Source organism: Caretta caretta, chromosome 10 (genome assembly GCF_965140235.1).
Source record: "Caretta caretta isolate rCarCar2 chromosome 10, rCarCar1.hap1, whole genome shotgun sequence".
NCBI lineage: Eukaryota > Metazoa > Chordata > Testudines > Cheloniidae > Caretta > Caretta caretta.
Window position 1 is genome coordinate 17,763,093 of NC_134215.1, and position 20,586 is coordinate 17,783,678.

The window sequence follows — 20,586 nt, forward strand, 5'->3', positions numbered from 1 at the left end:
AACGTAGCCCTTTTTTAAATACCTGTGGCTTCTGTTTCATGACAAACATCTATTTTATCAGTAATGCCAGTGGGCCTCATCTGAAATCAAGGATCCATTCTGCTAGGTGCAGTATGGACATACACACACAGCCACTGCACTACAGAGCGCACACTAGAAACCTACATAAGTGAAACAAAGCTGACTACAGAACAAGGAGATCTGATTCAGTCATTTCTCATACACAGAGTTGCCAACTTTCTAATCACACAAAATAGAACACCCTTGCCCCACCTCCTTCCCTGAGGCCCCGCCCCCAGCCCTTCTCCTAGGCTCCTCCCTCTGTTGCTTGCTCTCCCCCACCCTGTCTCACTTTCACCAGGCTGGGGCATGGAGTTGGGGTGCAGGAAAGGGTGAGGGCTCCAGGGTGGGCAAGAGATGAGGGGTTAGGGGTGCAGGAGGGGGCTCAGGACTGGGGCAGGGGGTTGGGGTGCAGGCTCTGGGAGGGAGTTATGGTGCGGGAGCGGGTTAGGTTTGCCAACTTTCTACTTATGCAAAACTGAACACCCTTGCTCTGCCCCATCTCCGACGCCCCAGCCCTGCTCACTCCATCCCCCACTCCCTCTGTCACTCACTCTCCCCATCCTCAAGGGACTGGATCAGGGGGTTGGGGTGCGGGAGGGGGGGGGGGAAGGGCTCCGGCTGGGGGTGCGGGCTCTGGGGTGGGGCTGGAGATAAGGGGTTTGGAGTGCAGAAGGGTATTCTGGGCTGGGACTGAGGGGTTTGGAGGGTGGGAGGGGGATCAGGGAGTAGGCTCTGGCTTGGGGTGCTGGCTCTGGGGATGAGGGTTTTGGGGTGCAGGATGGGGCTACAGGCTGGGATCGAGGGGTTCAGAGGGTGGGAGGGGGATCAGGGCTAGGGTCCGGGGTTGTGTCACTGGAGGGGGTCAGGGGTGCAGGTTCCGGGTGTCGCTTACCTTAGGCGGCTTTTGGAAGCAACGGCATGACCCCCTCCAGCTCCTACGTGGAGGCACAGCCAGGTGGCTCTGCACACTGCCCCGTCCGCAGGCGCCACTTCTGCAGCTCCCATTGGCCCCGGTTCCCAGCCAATGGAAGGGACAGAGCCAGCGTTTGGGGCGGGGGCAGCGTGCAGAGCCCCCTGGCTGCCCCTACGCATAGGAGTCAGAGTGGGGACATGCCACTGCTTCCTGGAGCCACGCAGAGCCACGGTAGGAAGGGAGCCTGCCTTAGCCACACTGCGCCGCTGACCAGACTTTTAACGGCCTGGTCAGCAGTACTGATCGGAGCCGCCAGGGTCCCTTTTCGACCGGGCATTCCGGTTGAAAACTGGACACCTTGCAACTCTAGATTCCAACCTGAGGCAGGAGGTTGGGGAGCGGGAGGATGTTCGGGGTGTGGGCTCTGTCCAGGCAGCACTTACCTCCAGTGGCTCCTGGATACATCCAGTATGTCCGGCTCCTAGGTGGAGGGGCCTGGGGCTCTGCTCGCTGCCCACACCCACAGGCACTGCCTCCACAGCTCCCACTGGCCGCGTTTCTCAGCCTATGGGAGCTGCAGAGCCGGCGCTTGTGGCAGGGGCAGCACATGGAGCTCCCGTAGCCACCCTTGTGCCTAGGAACAAGGCATGCCAGCTGCTTCTGGGAACCACACAGAACCAGGGCAGGCAGGGAGCCTGCCTTAGCCCTGCTGCGCTGCTGACCAGATTTTTAATGGCCCAGTCAGCGGTGCTGACCAGAGCCACCAGGATCCCTTTTCAACCAGGGATTCTGGTCGAAAACCGGATTCCTGGCAACCCTAGTCATACAATCTATGCAATCGTCAATATGGCAGAAACCACTTTATTTCACTTTGCTGACCAAAAGCAGTTTGTCTTGTATCTATAGATGTTTAATTTGTTGGGTTGTTTAGATTATGATCTAAGCCTTAACTCTGCAGCATCAGCTCTGGATGTCTGCAAAAACTGGAAATTCAGCAGCAGCAGATAAATTCAACAAACTTGGTTATTTTAAATAAATCCAGATAGCAAGTTTTTAATGCTATGTATTTTGATATTACATACAATTTTTTAATATCACCAAAATTTACATCTTGAACGTGCCACAGATGATGAAAACTGCACTGTAGAAATTGCTAGGGATGAAAAAGGAACTTTGACAATCAGGAAAAGGACAGTTGTAGCTTTTGACACATGGGAATATACCAGAGGTGGGGGTTTTGTTTTAAATGCAAATAGGAAACCTCTCCTCTTTCTTCCTTTGTTGTGGGAAAGGTACAGGTGACTTGAAAAACAATACTTTTGGAAAGACTGGAAGACCTGGACTTCTAATTCCATACCTCAGCAATCTGTGACAAGTATGGCTAAGATTTTGGGACTGAAGCAAAAAATATCATGGAGGTCTCTGGAAGTCATGGATTCTGTGATATAATCATAACTTTAGAGATAAGCAACTAGTGCCTCTAATTATCACCCACCAGTATTTACCAGTACATTCAATGATGGATACAGTTCATTAGCTGGATATTTCAGTTATAAGCTGAAGTGAGCAGCAGCCAAATAGCTGATATTTTAAATTGCCATTACTAGGTTTCAGAGTTAACGCATTGATACCCTTGTGAATTCACATCTCTTCAAGCTATTGTGTCAGGCTGCTTGTCTGCAAGCAGGAAAGCAATACTGCATTGATTTACGTTCAGTTCATGTTTGGTACAAACTTTGCAAACATCAAGAAAACCTAGATTCTGCAGCACAATTCCTCAGTGGCATGAGGTGTATGCATGACAAATTCCACAGCCAAGAACAATGAGAATCACCAGGCTCAGATTCTGAAGCGGTGAATCGATAAAGTGCCAAAAAAACTGTCTGTATTGGAAGAAGCATGCTGGGTAAATACTAGCATTAACAGGTTCTAATGTGTGATTATCTAAATCAGAATAAAGGTCTATTTGGTATAAACACATTTTAACACCTGGATACATTTTATGTTATGTGCTTCGTGCAGATGCCAGGAAAACTGTTCCATCACATGAAGTCAGTACTCCCCATTGAGTTAATACTCAAGTGGACCACCATTTTGCATCACAGGCACCGAAAACTCTTAATTGCCAATGCACTAGGGCCCTGGATCCTATGACAACTGCATCTACAAGTAGACGAATGGCTGAAAAAAAATCCACTAAATCCAGAGGAAAGATTCCATATTCATTGTACTTGGTACTGCTGCCATTTGAATGGTATTTGCACCTAGTCAGGCATGAAAGCTATTTCACTGCAAGCTGAACTCATTTCAGAAATCCACCAGCATCTTTAATGGAACAAACCAGCAGCTGCAAGAGGATAGTCCCATGTTTGTTGATGTAGAATGAGATTAAAGATTCTCAGCAAGTCATGGCCAGTCCTCTTCGGCTGTGTATATTTAGCATCATCCTCTTTCATGTCACAATTTGCTACTGACTACATAATAATCTGTATGCACTTATTTACGATCTGTTGATTTTAATTTTCTTCCTCAGCAAAATCTAGGTATTTCTAATAAATCAAATCTCCAAGAGAATTAAAAAAATCCAATGTCCCCCAGACATCCTTCACAATCATTCCCAGTTCTCTCTCTTTGTACAAGGCACTCCAAGAAATCCATATAACTATGGTGCTGCTGTCTAGAAACAGAAATGTTGCCCCAGGGGAAGAGGGAAAATAACTACTTCACATAGCTTTTTTCATTTGATGATATCATAGGACTTTACAAACATTTAAACTTCAGAACACCCCCAAGAAATGGGTAAGTGTTATTCTGACCCTTTTATAAATGGAAAAAAGATAAGATCACATTCACTTTCTTAGAGATTCTGAAAGAGACTAGGAAGATCTCCACTACAGTCCGATGTTCCATATTGGCTCAATTGTAAACTTCCTCCTAGGCTGCTACATCTTGTCATGGATGGTGACTTTATCTTGGTAGCCCATCCACCAGAAGAACTCAAGTATTTATTTTAGATCTGCCTTTGTTTGAAGATCAGCATACCTTCAGAAGGAAGCACAGTCTTAGAGCAGGGGACCAAAAGTCAAGATATCTGGGTTCTACTCCCAGTTCTGCTACTAACTCACCACCACACTTTCAAACATTTTAATCATTCTGAGCCCCACTTTCATGGTTCCAGCTATACAATGAAAATAAATAAATAAATATATAATTGCCAGAGTGAGATCTTAGCGTCTAGGTGTAAAAACCACAAGCAATTACAATCCACAAAGGACACTTTTCTCTGCCATATATTTTAGCCTTTTTCTGGAGCACACTACATTTGCAGCATCTTTTTTATCACTGTCAGAATCAGATTTTTTGTAACTGATCACAACTTTTAAAATTTTAAATTTTCCTGCAGAGAAGCCAACCCTTCTTAAATGAGTATTTAGAAAGTAGGAAGCAGAAAACCAGTGCAGATATCGCTTAAAGGGGAAATTGGGCCTCTCTTTTCCTTTACAGGGATCCTGAAATAGGATTTAAACTTTGCTGTCACTAACTGCATCTCTCCTCTTTACTGAAAGTCTGTTATGCCTCAGTGCTGTCCAAAGTGTCAGTGACCTGCAAGTCCAATGACTGGAACGCATCCAATGCGTGGGAAGGTTTTTTTTGCTAGTTGTTTCACCTTCCCTGTTATGATTTAAGAAGACACAACTACCACATCCAAACACAGCTGCATTTACAAAAAAATATGTTTTGTTTTTAAATGCCTGGAAAATATGACTTTCTTCCCTTCTCCTCCAGCATTATGTCTCCACTATAATGATTCAGATTCTAGTAGGGAAATATTTATTTCTATATCCCACAAAAATGACAATGAGCTTCTAAACCCATCATCTGTTTATGGTTAGACTGTCAGGTCCATATGAAAACAGGAAGCAGGTACATAAAGAATTGGGGGCCTCTCCGACAGAAGGATGGCCATAAAGGCCTGATCCTGCTTCCAGTGAGGTCAATGGTAAAATTCCATGCGTTCAACTGGAATAGAACTGGTCCCATCATGATCACGAAGAGCTAAAGCCTCAGTTAAAGATGGCTGTGATCATCCCCTCACACATTTTTCCCCACCTTAAAAAGAGAAACTTGGGATCTTTTGCAGATAACTTCTGCCAAACCAGCCTACTCCAAGCAACTGGGTGATGGGCAGCCTCCCTCAGTTTCTCCATCTTGCAAGATTAGCATCATACAAGGAATTTAGCAGAATGAGACAAAAGTTGGAGTACATCTGAAAGAACTACTGGGTAGTAGATGCAACCACAAAATTTTAACTGTGTCAAAGTATGCAATGCAGACAGTCTTTGGTGCACTGCAGGGGCTAAAACACTTAGTGCTTAAAACTGAGTCAGAACAAAAACTTACTTCATTTCTAGCGTCTGGGGCAAGTATCTCCATTTGGGAAACCTTTTTCCTTAGTGCTGACAGTGGCACTACTTGATACCTTCAACTTGTTGATAAATGTTAACAGGTCCGTTTTGGTCATTTGTTATAATTAGAATAATCTTAGGTTTGCCACTGTGAAATCTCAAGATACAGCCGTAGTTTTAAAATGGTGATTCCCATAACAGATACTAGCACTTGAACCTGCTTTCATATATATATATATTTGGATTTGAGTCTATCTCCTGTAAAACTGGCAACAGTGTTTGCATAATAGATCATTTTATCAGATGTGTCCCCACATTCTTGAATTTTAGAGCAGGACTGAGCTTTAAATTCTGAGGTTTAGAGCTGTTAAATAATATATGCATGCAAAGTGTTGACAAGCCTAAGCTTTGACGACAGTTCAAACAAAAAGAAAGACCCTCTAAACATATAAATGCAAATAGTTTTAACAAATTCTAAAAGTTTTGATAGAGATTCTTCTGAAAAGTTCTATTTACTTCTACTGGGAACTGCACTAACTAGTCAGTTGTATAATTATTCAGGCTGATTCACCCATCTAAAAATTTTCTTTGAAAAGAAAAAAAATATTATTGCTGTTCTTATAAGCTTGTTCTTTGATCTTAAAAATATGGGCCAGTTGTCTCACTTTCTCCTTTTTGTCTCCGTCACTATATATCATAGAATTAATCAGGATGAACCGCAAGAAATATTTAATTTTTCTAATGAGTTGTAGTTTCTTAAAGTACAAAACCAAATAGAGTTCAGTCCTCAGGATGATCTTAAAAGAAAAAAAAAAAAAAAAGATGAAGCATTAAGGCTAAAAAGCTAAAATCCAAAGCTAACAGAACCCAAAAGGCTATTCCAGTAGAGGGAAAGTGGGAAGTTTAACAGAAGCGACCAGCGGATGCTCCTATTGGGTGAAAAGAAAAGGAGTACTTGTGGCACCTTAGAGACTAACCAATTTATTTGAGCGTGAGCTTTCGTGACATGGTCCATGTCTCTGTGTATATAATGTCTTCTGTAGTTTCCACAGTATGCATCCGATGAAGTGAGCTGTAGCTCACGAAAGCTCATGCTCAAATAAATTGGTTAGTCTCTAAGGTGCCACAAGTACTCCTTTTCTTTTTGCGAATACAGACTAACACGGCTGTTACTCTGAATCCTATTGGGTGGCTGATGCGGTGTCTTGTCAAACAATAAGTGGCATACTGGAAAAAGTGATTTTCTTCTTCCAGCTCCACATTGCCACAATGCAGTAATCCTGGAGGTATGAAATAGTCTGCAGAGAAAGCCTTCACAAAAGGCAGCTGGCAGGAAATCCCCAAGCTGTGGGAAAGTGTGTCCACAAAACAAAATTCTTCACCTATGCATACCCAGCTATGGTCAAGTTCACATCTGGATTTTAAACAATCAAGCTTATCTTAGTAACCTCTCTCTACTGCTTTTACTGCAGCAGCGTCTGGAATTCACACGACTACAGTAAGCTTACACCAGAACTGGCAGAGTTAAAAACAAGGCTCATAATTGACTTTTATCCAGAAAGCAGCACACAGTCTTTCAGGCATAACATTAGGAAGTTATGGAGCCAACAGAACAAAGACAGGCCAACAAATGAGAGATAAAAGGGATCAGAATACAAGACCCAGGGATATGGAGTGGAGTTACAAAAGCACAGAGGTAACATCCAAGGTTGAAGCTAGCCAGGAGGTGTCTCAGAAAAATAAAAACAGGAGAATAGAGGGTCAAAGATAAAGCCTTGAGGCTCCTCAGAGCAAACGATGAGGGATAACATAAAGCCTCCCTCAGGAGATATAATTACAGAGAAGTGTGCTAGAGACACTTTTTTCATGCTGGCAGCTGAGAGCACCTCTTTTCACAAGGATAAGGTGTGCTGGGTTGAGTTTATAGCTCAAAAGGTAAGTGACTATGATCTATATTTTTCCTGAGACAGGTCGGTTAGTTATAACACAGTCCTTTCACGTTGGAACAGACCCCAAAATTGGATTCTTGGCCCTTTTAGGTGCTATTTCAGCCTTTTTGTAAACACTGGAATCCACTTAATGTACCTGATGAACTTTAATAGAAAGCGAATTATTTTAACCTCTTTGATAAAGTATGTGAGGGTCATGCAAGACAACATATCTATTGGGAAGCACAAATTCAACTGTTAAAGAATCTACTGGTGAAATAGATAGTGAGGATAAAAATAAACAACAATGATTAAGGCTGCGAGTCTGTCACTGAGGTCACAGATTCCGTGACTTTCCGGGACCTCCGTGATTTCTGCAGCTGCTGGTGCAGCTGACCCACAGGACAGCCACACCGGCTGCAGCTGGAGCGGTCCCAGGAGCCGCCTGAGCAGCAGCCAGTATGGCTGGCCTCAGGGGCCACTGGAGGAGCAGCGGTCCCAGGGACCACCCTGGAGACCTTCGGAGCATAGGTCCCTGGGGGCCTCAGAGCAGCGGGCGGCTGGGAGCAGTCAGCCCCTGCCATCAGTGCAGGGGCTAGCCATCAAAGCAGTGGTGTCCTGGGCCCCAGGAGCTGCTAAGTTTTAGTCAGGGTATTTATAGTAAAAGTCGTGGACAGGTCACAAGCTGTGAATTTTTGTTTATTGTCCATGACCGGTCCATGACTTTTACTAAAAATACCCGTGACTAAATCTTAGCTTAACTATGATCCTTTGGGGTGAGGGAAAAGAGGGAAGACAGTGAGAACATTTTGAAGAACTTCTGAACTGGTATGAGACCTTACAGAGTTGGATCATCCCTGTACTAAAGTAACAGCCACTGTCTTAGCAGACATTGGGGATTGAACTATGGACTTCTAGAGCTAAAAGGATGAGTCTCTACAGCTTGCATTAAAAATCCAGACTCTCCAACTGTGAGCTGAAACAGACTTGCATCATCTGTGGATTCTTATGTTCTCATGAGCACAGAGGAGGACATACCACTCTCTGACAAGTGCAAAACAAATACATGGAGGACTCTTAACACAATGTTTGACGAGGCCCATTGAAAAAATCCAGTTTGGAGTCCTAGGATTTGCACAAACAAAGCTTTAAACAAGTAGATTAAGTATAAATGCTCTTTGTGGAACATTGTTTTATTATAAGTATGGTCTGGATACCTGCTTAGCAACCCAAATGATCTCTCATGGTCATTCTAGACTGTAGTACACAGATATGTGCAGGAGAATAATCCATTGTATAAGGTTATTGCTTCAATTTTAATCAGCTAGCATTTACACTGGCAAATCACTGATGCGATGCAATGCAATGGGGAACTGTATTGATGTAATGCTGTAGAACATAGAACCCACAATAACCCTCACAGTTTACCTTTGTCTAAGTGGTAGATATAGGTCTCCTGAGTCATTGCAGAGAGTAGATGCAAAACATTGGCGTAAATCCGAACTTTGTCATCACTATTATCCTCCCACGTATAATCCTGGATCACATTGAGTAGTCCTCGCACGAGAAACAACACTCCCTGTTCTGGATGGTCCTACAGAACAACCAAGAGACAGACTAACAATCAGCGAGAGGTTTGAGTTTTTGGTTTTTAAAGTGCAGCAACATCTCTGTAACAGCAAAATACAATAGAATTAAAGCCGTCAGTGACTTTTCTGAAGTGTGCTTCCTAGCAAACCCATTTAAAAACACATTCAAAGAGAAAAGTATAACATCTTTTTGACCCATAATAATCAACCTGGTCTAGGCAGCCACAGCAGACAAGCTTCGAAATCCTTTGCTTTCTAATCTGAGGGGGAGGCAAACAAAATTAGCTGTCAACTTCTTAACAGCTGAACTTCCAGAATTACACACTCTAGTTAGATTTTTTTTTTTTTATTCTTATTATTTCAGTAAACTACAAAAACAAGTAAATTACTCACGTAATTATGAGTCTTGGAAGAAATATACAATTGGGAAGGCACCAAAGCTACAGAATGGCAATGGCCTTTTAATATTAAAAGAAATAATTATAAGCACGCCAACTTTCAGAAACACTTCATTCTTCTTAACAGCAGTTTCAACACTGCACCAACCTCAAGATGAGCTGGGCGTGACATACCAGTACCTCTAGGATAGCCACATGGTAATAGGAGAGTTCCTCAATGTAGTGAGTGGGGAGGAGAGGACAGCAGGGACAGAATAGAGGCATTGGGGGATGGAAGCAGGGAAAATTATAGTCCCTGAAATCCCTGCCTCTCACTGGAAATCTCTTTCAGCACGGGCAGATCTAAAGGTGGGGCCTGCCCTCCCTTTCATTGGCAATTACTGCCAGAGGCCAGGACACTTCATGCTCCTTCCTGACCATTTTCCCAAGTGTGAGTTTAATTCTGAAGTTACCTCTCTTCAGTGCCACACCTGCAAACGGAAGCACAACACACTGCTGGCTAGCCACTCCTCTCCCTCATTCCATATTCAATACAATGCACTCCCGCAAATGCATGGCTCGAGCAGGGGGACACCAAGGCTTCTGGCAGAGCACAAGGAGCAAACAAAGAAAGTAGCTTGGCCGACAGCACCATGTATATTGCTGCACATGTGGGTAGAGTGGGAAGGGGGAATGAGGGCAGCGGAAAAAGTGGGAGAAAAAAATCTGTTCCACTGTGGAGGGAAAGAAATTTTTTTAAGACAATAAGAGAGAGAGAAGGGCCAAAAAAAAAAAAAACAGTAAGACAAAAGTCATGACATGATACTAGATGGCCCACATTTAAGGTTATAACTTAGTTTCCATTCTGAGCCCAATTTTAACCAAAATGAAGGAATGTCAGCCTCAAAAGCGGTAAGTTAAGTATGGGCCCCAAGGGAGACTTGCTTATTAATAAATGGGTTTTTTATCCTGGTTATGGATAAAAACCATGGGTGGTTTCTATCAGTGTTTAAAGTGCTATCATTTTCATAGTAAAAATGGAACTTCTGAATTTCTTCACTTACATAGGTTTCATCGTTAGGTCTTTATCATTAATTTAAGATTGTTTCTTATCTTTCAGTAATAATTGCTAATGTTTAGAAGGAACTTTCTTATATCTGCATGTAAAATACACCTCTGGGTTAAAACCTGGAAAGGAATGCAATTGTAATGTTTTGTAACAATCTGTCTACTTCTTAAAAAAGGAAAATTATGTCCACGGGCAGTTCCTAATTATTATTCCCACTTGAAAACACCACCAGTTAAAAAGGATACTGCCTCCAAGGTTGAACTGACTCATAACAATGGACAATAATAGTCAGAGCTTTGCATTGTTTTCCTGTTGCTCTTGTACATCCAGATCCTACAAAAATGTAACATTACAGAGACAACATAAGTGAGGTAATATCTTTCATTGGACGAACTTCTGTTGCTGAAGGAGACAAGCTTTCGAGCTTAAACAGAGCTTTTCAAGTCTTCATTATGTTCAGTAGAGACAGCACTTTAGTGAAACAATCTTTTCTGGCAATCTACGAACCCTTGCACCCTTTCCAAGATGACAGTGTCTTCAAAATGGATTTTATTTAGTTCTGTTGTGGGAGCAAAGATGATCCAACGGGGAGAGCACTAGCTTAGCCCTCAGGAGACCTAGGTTCAAGTCCCTGATGTGTGTCACCGATGTCCTGTGCAACCACAGCAAAGTCACTTTACGTCTGTACCTAAGACAGATGAGTATCTACACTAAGTTTAATATTAAAAACAAACAGTTAACTGAGAGAATATATTTGTGTTTCAGAGGAACAGCCGTGTTAGTCTGTATTCGCAAAAAGAAAAGGAGTACTTGTGGCACCTTAGAGACTAACCAATTTATTTGAGCATTCTATACCCTGTAAACCACAGAAGAAGGGAAGACAACTTACTATACCTACACAGGGTAATGGATGTGGAAAAAGTCTTTCTAAGTTTGAGCTGCCACATATGATTTTTGCATTACCAAAGAGAACCTGTAGACAATTTCCAATCTGATGTAGTATGAAAGTTTCCCTTTGCAATTCATACATTAACAGATTTAAAGTTAAAAAGTGAATCCTGTTTTTATCAAGTAATCCTGAATAGCTGAAGCCACATGGTAAATATGACACCTTTATGAGTTTACAACTCATGAATGTTAAAAATTTGCTGAATTCCTGAATCATGAACGACTTAACTATGCACACATTTTCCACTAACCCCTTGGCACCAGGAGGCAAGAGTTTTTGAGGCAAAATTCATCAGCTTTTAGCATCAGCTTTTAGGACCACTGAACTATCAGTGCCAAGGAATTAATGGCACAGACTCAATGTTTCACCCATAATGCCAACTATTAAGCAGCTGATTAGCCTTTAAAATGGTGGATGTAAAACAGAATGAAATTAATCTGGAGACAGTCATCTACATAAATCCTACCCACTGTCTGTTAATTTAAGTGTGATGGTTCTGTAATACAGACGTTTAACCAACAGGATGGGCAAAATTAGGTATTATTACTGCTTTCCAAGTTTCCCCTTTCTACTGTGCACTGGGGAAATAACCTAATATGCAGATATACCATATTAGTCTGCAGTTTCCCCAAATTGAATCTCATTTTATTTTCTGCTCATATTTCTAACTGTGCTACAGAAGGTCACTTTTACTTATTTCTTTATACTCACTGATGTTCGCAATATCTCAAGTCATTTTATTGCTTAATAAGGAATGTTCTATAAATCCCTTAGGCTGAGATAAAGTGCCATGTCAGTACTGTGTGGAAATATGCACTAGGAGAGCACTGAGGATTCTCTTCAGAGACCTTTCAAATGTGATGGATATTCAGTTTTGAACCCATGAAGGACATTTAAACTCAAAGAGTCAATATGCTTCTCTGTAGCACCACCAATAACTATAAACAGCTTTTCTGCAGGCAAAACCTTTCATGTCCATCTTCCCCCACTCCAGCTTCATGAGTAAAGCCAGGACCATCTAACAAAGGTAACAGACGCTGGAAATTCAGACTGGATTGACACCCTATCAGTTCAGGATCAGTTTCACTCACTGAGGTCCTGGTTCCTCATTCTTCATAGCTGGCTTAAATCAAGTACATGGGTGCTGTATCCATGAGTAATGAAGATCTTCATGGTTCAAGTGGCCCCAACCCTTCCTTTTAGAGAGACTGAAGAGAGTGGTATTGGGCAGTTGCTTATCCACACAACGGGCTCTTTTAATGCAGGATGCAGCAGCACTCTCTTCTCATTCCTCCTGCTCAGCATGTACTGGATGTGACACTATCAGGGGGTGAGAGAAATGTAGTTTGGGAGGCAGTACCATCTATATGCAGATGACACTCCGCTTAATGCATCCTTGACACTGCATCAAGAGAGAGTATTTTCCCAAGTACCTGGCTGGATGATGCTGAACAGGTTGAGACTTAGTTCAGATAAAGATTGTTTCAGCCAGCTGGGAGAAACCACCAGAGAGCATGGCAAAATTAGTATCCGACCCCTCCCTCATATTGATGAAACCCACATACCTGTCCCAAAGAAGTTCACCATCTTAGGGTAAAAAGAAAAGGAGTACTAGTGGCACCTTAGAGACTAACCAATTTATTTGAGCATAAGCTTTCGTGAGCTACAGCTCACTTCATCGGATGCATAAAGTGGAAAATACAGTGAGGAGATTTATATACACAGAGAACATGAAACAATGGGTGTTGTACACACTGTAAGGAGAGTGATCACTCAAGATGAGCTATTACCAGCAGGAGAGCAGGGAGGGGAGGGGGGGCGAGAGAAAACCTTTTGTAGTGATAATCAAAGTGGGCCATTTCCAGCAGTTAACAGGAACGTCTGAGGAACACTGGGAGGTGGGGGGGGGGGGGAATAAACATGGGGAAATAGTTTTACTTTGTGTAATGACACATCCACTCCCAGTCTCTATTCAAGCCTAAGTTAATTGTATCCAGTTTGCAAATTAATTCCAATTCAGCAGTCTCTTGTTGGAGTTTGTTTTTGAAGTCTTTTTGTTGTAATATTGCGACCTTTAGGTCTGTAATCGAGTGACCAGAGAGATTGAAGTATTCTCCGACTGGTTTATGAATGTTATAATTCTTGACATCTGATTTGTGTCCATTTATTCTTTTACGTAGAGACTGTCCAGTTTGACCAATGTACATGGCAGAGGAGCGTTGCTGGCACATGATGGCATATATCATATTGGTAGATGTGCAGGTGAACGAGCCTCTGATAGTGTGGCTGATGTTATTAGGCCCTATGATGGTGTCCCTGAATAGATATGTGGACACAGTTGGCAATGGGCTTTGTTGCAAGGATAGGTTTCTGGATTAGTGGTTCTGTTGTGTGGTGTGTGGTTGCTGGTGAGTATTTGCTTCAGGTTGGGGGGCTGTCTGTAGGCAAGGACTGGCCTGTCTCCCAAGATTTGTAAGAGTGATGGGTCGTCCTTCAGGATAGGTTGTAGATCCTTGATGATGCGTTGGAGAGGTTTTAGTTGGGGGCTGAAGGTGATGGCTGGTAGCGTTCTGTTATTATCTTTGTTGGGCCTGTCCTGTAGTAGGTGACTTCTGGGTACTCTTCTGGCTCTGTCAATCTGTTTCTTCACTTCCGCAGGTGGGTATTGTACTTGTAAGAATGCTTGATAGAGATCTTGTAGGTGTTTGTCTCTGTCTGAGGGGTTGGAGCAAATGCGGTTGTATCGTAGAGCTTGGCTGTAGATGATGGATCGTGTGGTGTGGTCGGGGTGAAAGCTGGAGGCATGTAGATAGGAATAGCGGTCAGTAGGTTTCCGGTATAGGGTGGTGACCGTCGCTTATTAGCACCGTAGTGTCCAGGAAGTGGATCTCTTGTGTGGACTGGCCCAGGCTGAGGTTGATGGTGGGATGGAAATTGTTGAAATCATGGTGGAATTCCTCAAGGGCTTCTTTTCCATGGGTCCAGATGATGAAGATGTCATCAATATAAAGCAAGTAGAGTAGGGGCATTAGGGGGCGAGAGCTGAGGAAGCGTTGTTCTAAGTCAGCCATAAAAATGTTGGCATACTGTGGGGCCATGCGGGTACCCATAGCAGTGCTGCTGATCTGAAGGTATACATTGTCCCCAAATGTGAAATAGTTATGGGTGAGGACAAAGTCACAAAGTTCAGCCACCAGGTTTGCCATGACATTATCGGGGATAGTGTTCCTGATGGCTTGTAGTCCATCTTTGTGTGGAATGTTGGTTTAGAGGGCTTCTGCATCTATAGTGGCCAGGATGGTGTTTTCAGAAAGATCACCGATGGATTGTAGTTTCCTCAGAAAGTCAGTGGTGTCTTGAAGATAGCTGGGAGTGCTGGTAGTGTAGGGCCTGAGGAGAGAGTCTACATAACCAGACAATCCTGCTGTCAGGGTGCCAATGCCTGAGATGATGGGGCGCCCAGGATTTCCAGGTTTATGGATCTTGGGTAGTAGATAGAATGCCCCAGGTCAGGGTTCCAGGGGTGTGTCTGTACGGACTTGTTCTTGTGCTTTTTCAGGGAGTTTCTTGAGCAAATGCTGTAGTTTCTTTTGGTAACCCTCAGTGGGATTAAAGGGTAATGGCTTGTAGAAAGTGGTGTTGAAGAGCTGCCGAGCAGCCTCTTGTTCATATTCCGACCTATTCATGACGACGACAGCACCTCCTTTGTCAGCCTTTTTGCTAATGATGTCAGAGTTGTTTCTGAGGCTGTGGATGGCATTGTGTTCTGCACGGCTGAGGTTATGGGGCAAGTGATGCTGCTTTTCCACAATTTCAGCCCGTGCACGTCGGCGGAAGCACTCTATGTAGAAGTCCAGTCTGCTGTCTCGACCTTCAGGAGGAGTCCATCTAGAATCCTTCTTTTTGTAGTGTTGGTAGGAAGGTCTCTGTGGATTAGTATGTTGTTCAGAGGTGTGTTGGAAATATTCCTTGAGTCAGAGACATCGACAATAGGATTCTAGGTCACCACAGAACTGTATCATGTTCGTGGGGGTTGAGGGGCAGAAGGAGAGGCCCCGAGATAGCCCAGCAGAAGAATCTGTCCTAAGAGTTGGACAGATTGACAATATTGCTGGGTGGGTTAAGGGAACCATTGCTGTGGCCTCTTGTGGCATGTAGTAGTTTAGATAGTTTAGTGTCCTTTTTCTTTTGTAGAGAAGCAAAGCGTGTGTTGTAAATCGCTTGTCTAGTTTTTGTAAAGTCCAGGCACGAGGAAGTTTGTGTGGAAGGTTGTTTTTTTATGAGAGTGTCCAGTTTTGAGAGCTCATTCTTAATCTTTCCGTTTGCTGTAGAGGATGTTGATCAGGTGGTTCCGCAGTTTCTTTGAGAGCATGTGGCACAAGCTGTCAGCATAGTCTGTATGGTATGTAGATTGTAATGGAATTTTTATCTTCAGTCCTTTTGGTATGATGTCCACCTGTTCGCATTTGGAAAGGAAGATGATGTCTGTCTGTATCTGTACGAGTTTTTTCATGAAGTTGATAGACTTCCACTCCATACGGCTAATGACAGGTTTCAGAGTAGCAGCCGTGTTAGTCTGATCCTTCCTTGTTTCAAGTGGCTCATGCAGTATGAAGTGCCTCCTGCCCTACCCCCCTACTTGCTCTGGGTAGGATGTTCACAGCTATTTTTCTCTGATTATACTGATTCAGACGTGGGCCATGACTCCATTATCCATGGCTTCGTCAGTTCCCGATTAGATCACTGTACCCACCCACCTTTGAAGTCCACTCAAACGACAGGCACAGAATGCAGCGGCGCATCTGCTTAGCAACTTTATCAACAGAGAGCATATTTCACCAGTGCACCAGACTCCAGTGGCTCATTGTTCAATTCCAGATACAATTCAAGGGGGTGATAGTGATCTGCACACACTTACACACTCTGGATCTAGCGATCTGAAAAAACCTCTCCTCTTGCAGTTAAGATCAGCTGGGCATTCAAGCTAGCGGTCCCCACATCTGAATGTCTGGGGGTTTCAGTAGTCTCCAATTCAAATGCACTTCCACTGTCAATCTGATGGAGTCAGAGTCTGTTCACAGGCTTTTGCCTTTGAAGAATGGGGTGCAGTATGATGAAATTACAGGATTAGGGTTTTATGCTGAATGTGCTCAAGTAACTTTGGACACTGTGTTTCAACTACCTTTCATATGCTTTGATATATAAAAACAGAAGTATTTTTATTGTAATTTAAAAATAAATAACGGACACAGTATTTATAATAAAACATGTAAAATATTTAGTTTAAAACAAGGTCTGGTCTATAAGCAGACAAGCTAAAATATCAATAGCCACCTTTAGCTTTAGGGATTAAATGCTTCACACTGCAATTCATGCTAAAGTTACTTACTGGCACAATTAATAAAGTGGAAAAGAAGTTACAGAAGAATTCCAGGAGGAAGGGTTCAGAGGGACGCATCTTCCCATCTATATTGATCATCTTTGGCACTTCAGGAACCAGGCTCACGGCAGCTTTGAAAAAAGCATCAGCTACGAAACACAACATTAAAATAGTTACAATATCACCATAGCAGTTGAATTTACAAACATGCCTATGAGCTAAAGATTGTTTAGAGTGTCTGTTATAATTAAGTATCAGACGGGTAGCCATGTTAGTCTGTACCTACAAAAACAATTATAACTTTTTGTTATAATTAAATGTCACAAGGGGAGTGACCAACTTCTGCTGGGGAGCCAGACAAGCTTTTGAGCTACACAGAGCTCTTCCTGAGGTCCTCTTACTCTGGATACCTTTTCCCAGTCCTGAAGAAGAGCTCTGTGTAGCTCAAAAGCTTCTCTCTCTCACAAATGGAAGCGGGTCCAATAAAAGATATTACTTCACTCATCTTGTCTCTCTAAAACCCTGGAACCAACATGGCTACAACAATACTGTATGTAATTAAATGTCTCAGTTGTGCTCAAGTAAAATTTTCAGAAACACCCAAGAGATTTTCCAAAAGAGCCTAAGAGGCTTTAAAATGTTATCCTTAGTTTCCACTTTACCTAAACTAGCAGAGTACCGGATTAAAAAGGATAGACTCTCCAGTTCAAATCCAGCCATAATACAGTACACAATTTATAAATATTTTCAGCCTTCTCTTATATTCAATGCTGTTTTAGCCTGGAGATAAGGGGACTGAATGATCTAATAAGAAGTTATTTCTATCTCTAACTTCTGTGATTTACAGAGGCCAATGAAAATCAGAGATGGTAAATGCAGTTGTTATAATATGCTTAAATGTTTACATTCTTTAATTAAAACAGGATTATGAAACAAAAAATAGTACCAGAGGTGCTGCCAGTTACCAAGATCTGAGGACTCCTCTGAACAATCATACTACAGGAATTCTTTCGATTTGCTTCTACTTGTTTCCATGAGTTTGAAGATGGACCCATTAATGGTATAGTAAAGCACAGTTAGGAATAAACTGCACCGTAATCCCAAATAAAATGAACTAGAATTTCTACTCTTCAATTACATTTCTAAAAAGTACTGAAAAGACAGTATTCCTAACTTCCACTTCGAAGTTCTTTTGTAACAGTGTTTGCTGGGGTGTTCTAGAAAGCAGTAATGACCTAACACCATCTTTTTGGCCACAAAGTAGTTAAGCACATGTTTAAGTCTCATTGAAGTCAATTATCCAAGGACCTCAAAGCACTTTTCAAAATTGGTGCTATCCCCGTCTCGATTTTATAGATGGGGAAACTGAGGCTCCTAAGTGCCTAAATCCCTTCTGAAAATGAGACTTAGGCACAGCAATTCCTAAATATCTTTAAAAATCTGGGCCCTAGTGATTTGTGCTAGGCCAGAAAGACAGTCAACAGCAGAGTGAGAATCTGAACCCAGGTCTATTGATTCCTAGTGAAGGAGAAGAGCAGATACTCAGGGAGAAAGGATGGAAAAATTTCATAACCCAGAGACGCCACTGATATCATGTATTGTCGTTTCCAGGACAGAAACTTGCTCCGGAAAAATTAACTTGGACACATGAGGCTCTAAGCAAATTTGCTAAATATAGAACCATATGATATCAAAACTAAGTTTGTGAGAAACACCAATGAAACATTTGCTTTAGAAAAATTGCTGTTCTTATGACTCGTTTCTTTCCAGCATACACTTGTATGACCTTCCGAACTTTTCATTGTTCAGACCACATGCTTCCTTTTTAACTTGCGTATTTATTTCAAGGGGATGTTTTTATTTGTTTTGAAGATCTATTAATTCACACAGTTGGCCCAATGGGAGATAAGTAATCTCTCTCAGAATGTTATTGAGAGACAGAAAGCAGGAGCAGATGTTCATTTTAGAACAAACAGATGAATTGCTATCATTTCCGCAGTTGTCCTGTCCCTAAAAAATGCACATACCCCACATTACCACATAATCAAATGGCGTTGTGAGAATCTGTGTAGTATTTCTCTAACTTCCACAAATAAAATAAGAAATCTTGCGGACCAAGTCTGCTTGGTTTACTCTCTCTCCTTTCCTTTAGAAAGAAAAAATGGTCTGGGAGCAAATCTTCCCAAACAATATTTGGACTAGCACCAAAATACACATCTCACCACTCTGACCCTGGATAGCTGCAGTTTGAGTGGATTTACTCTCAATGTTCTACTATTTCAGAGAACAAGAGCCTTCTCCCTATAGAATGGCCATAACAAGCAACTATCTCCTGGTTGAGTTTCCTAGATCAGGGGTGGGAAACCTTTTGGCCCGAGGGCCAAATATGGATATGGAAATTTTATGGCGGGCCATGAATGCTCATGAAATTGGGGGTTGGGGTGAGGGAGAGGGTGAGGGCTGCAGGGTGGGGCCAGAAATGAGGAGTTCAGGGTGTGGGAGGGGGCACTGGACTGTGGCAGGAGGTTGGGGTGCAGGAGGATGCTCTGGGCTAGGACCGAGGGGCTGAGAGGGCAGGAGGGGGATCAGGGCTAGGGCAGGGGGTTGGGGTGAAGGAGAGGGTTGGGGTGCAGTCTTCGGGCAGTGCTTACCTCAAGCAGCTCCTGGAAGCCAGGCGGTTCTGTGCGCTGCCCCGTCCGCAGGTGCTGCCCCTGCAGCTCCCATTGGCCTTGGTTCCCAGCCAATGGGAGCTGCGGGGGCAGTGCCTGGGGCGGGGACAGCTTGTGGAGCCCCCTGGCTGCCCCTATACCTAGGATTCGGAGGGGGAATATGCCGCTTCTTCTGGGAGCCACACAGAGCCCCGGACCCCACTCCCCGGAGGGAGCTTGAGGGCCGGATTAAAACGTCTGAAGGACTGGATATGGCCCCCGGGCCGTAGTTTGCCCACCCCTGCTTTAGATACTGATTGTCTTATTGGAGTGTCTGGTAAGGACAGGAAGCCCATCTCCATTCTCAGAAAGATACTCCTTAGAGTGACAATATGCTATTTTATCCCTATCGCATTCGAGCTCTTTGCAGAACTAACAGTCTTTGTTTAAAGACAAAAATGATAATGTTTCTAAAAATAGAAAACTGCTATGGAAGGGCTGAACTACGTGATTAATACAGAATACAGAGATGGCTTCCTTTTTTCTTGCCTAGTTTCTTGTGCAGTTTGCTTGGCCACTTTTTAAAACCCTATGTTCCTTACTGGCTCAACATTTTTAGGGAAATGCTCAAACAGTTGGGTTATTTGTTTGTTTTTTGTTGTGGGAGGAGGAAAAAGAGGAATGAGAAAGGGGGGAAAGCAATCAGTTTCCTCCATTTCCCATCTCCCACCCAGAAAGCTCCAACTATATTCAGACCTTCCATCAGACCCCTATTTAAAAAGAGGCTTGTACAATATTTTATTTCTGCTACTCCCAGGCTCAGCACAGTGACAGGTGAGATAGCATCATTTGTAACCATCTGTTCCTAAACTGGTCTGTCCATATTACGGATTATAAAATGGTTGTTTAACTTGAACACTAAGTTTACACTTCTCCAAGGCAAATTTGCTTTACAGGGAGCAGGAGTTAAATCATTGTCCAGAACATCTTAAAAAGTTGCAATTTATGAAATCAATCAGCTGAGACACAGAATATTCCCATTATTGCAGGAAAAAATAAAAGTCCTCAGAAAATCAATTGTTCTTAAAACTACTCTGCTTTTTTTCCTTTATAGAGAGCTAGTTGAACTATATGAGTTTTAAGGAAGGAACATTGAGTGTTCAGTTTGGAGTAAGATTAGGGTAAACAGTATGAAATCATGGAAATGCTAATTATTCCCTTAAACATGAAATAAGTGTCAATATGTACATTTGAATATAAATTA

At 42.8% G+C, this 20,586-nt stretch overlaps 1 protein-coding gene across 4 annotated transcripts in view; it reads right to left on the reverse strand.

Annotated features, from left to right (window-relative positions):
- VPS35L (VPS35 endosomal protein sorting factor like) overlaps positions 1 to 20,586 on the reverse strand; it is a 119,347-nt gene that overhangs the window by 14,754 nt on the left and 84,007 nt on the right. For 3 of the 4 annotated variants that reach the window (XM_048866258.2, XM_048866257.2, XM_048866255.2), the window contains 2 exons: positions 16,684 to 16,823; positions 8,739 to 8,904 (listed from right to left, as the gene is read on the reverse strand). In XM_048866258.2, coding sequence (XP_048722215.2) covers positions 8,739 to 8,904; positions 16,684 to 16,823 — 306 coding nt within the window. Of the gene's footprint in view, positions 1 to 8,738; positions 8,905 to 8,934; positions 10,679 to 16,683; positions 16,824 to 20,586 lie in introns of those variants that run through there. The other variant, XM_075132740.1, reaches the window with a different exon arrangement.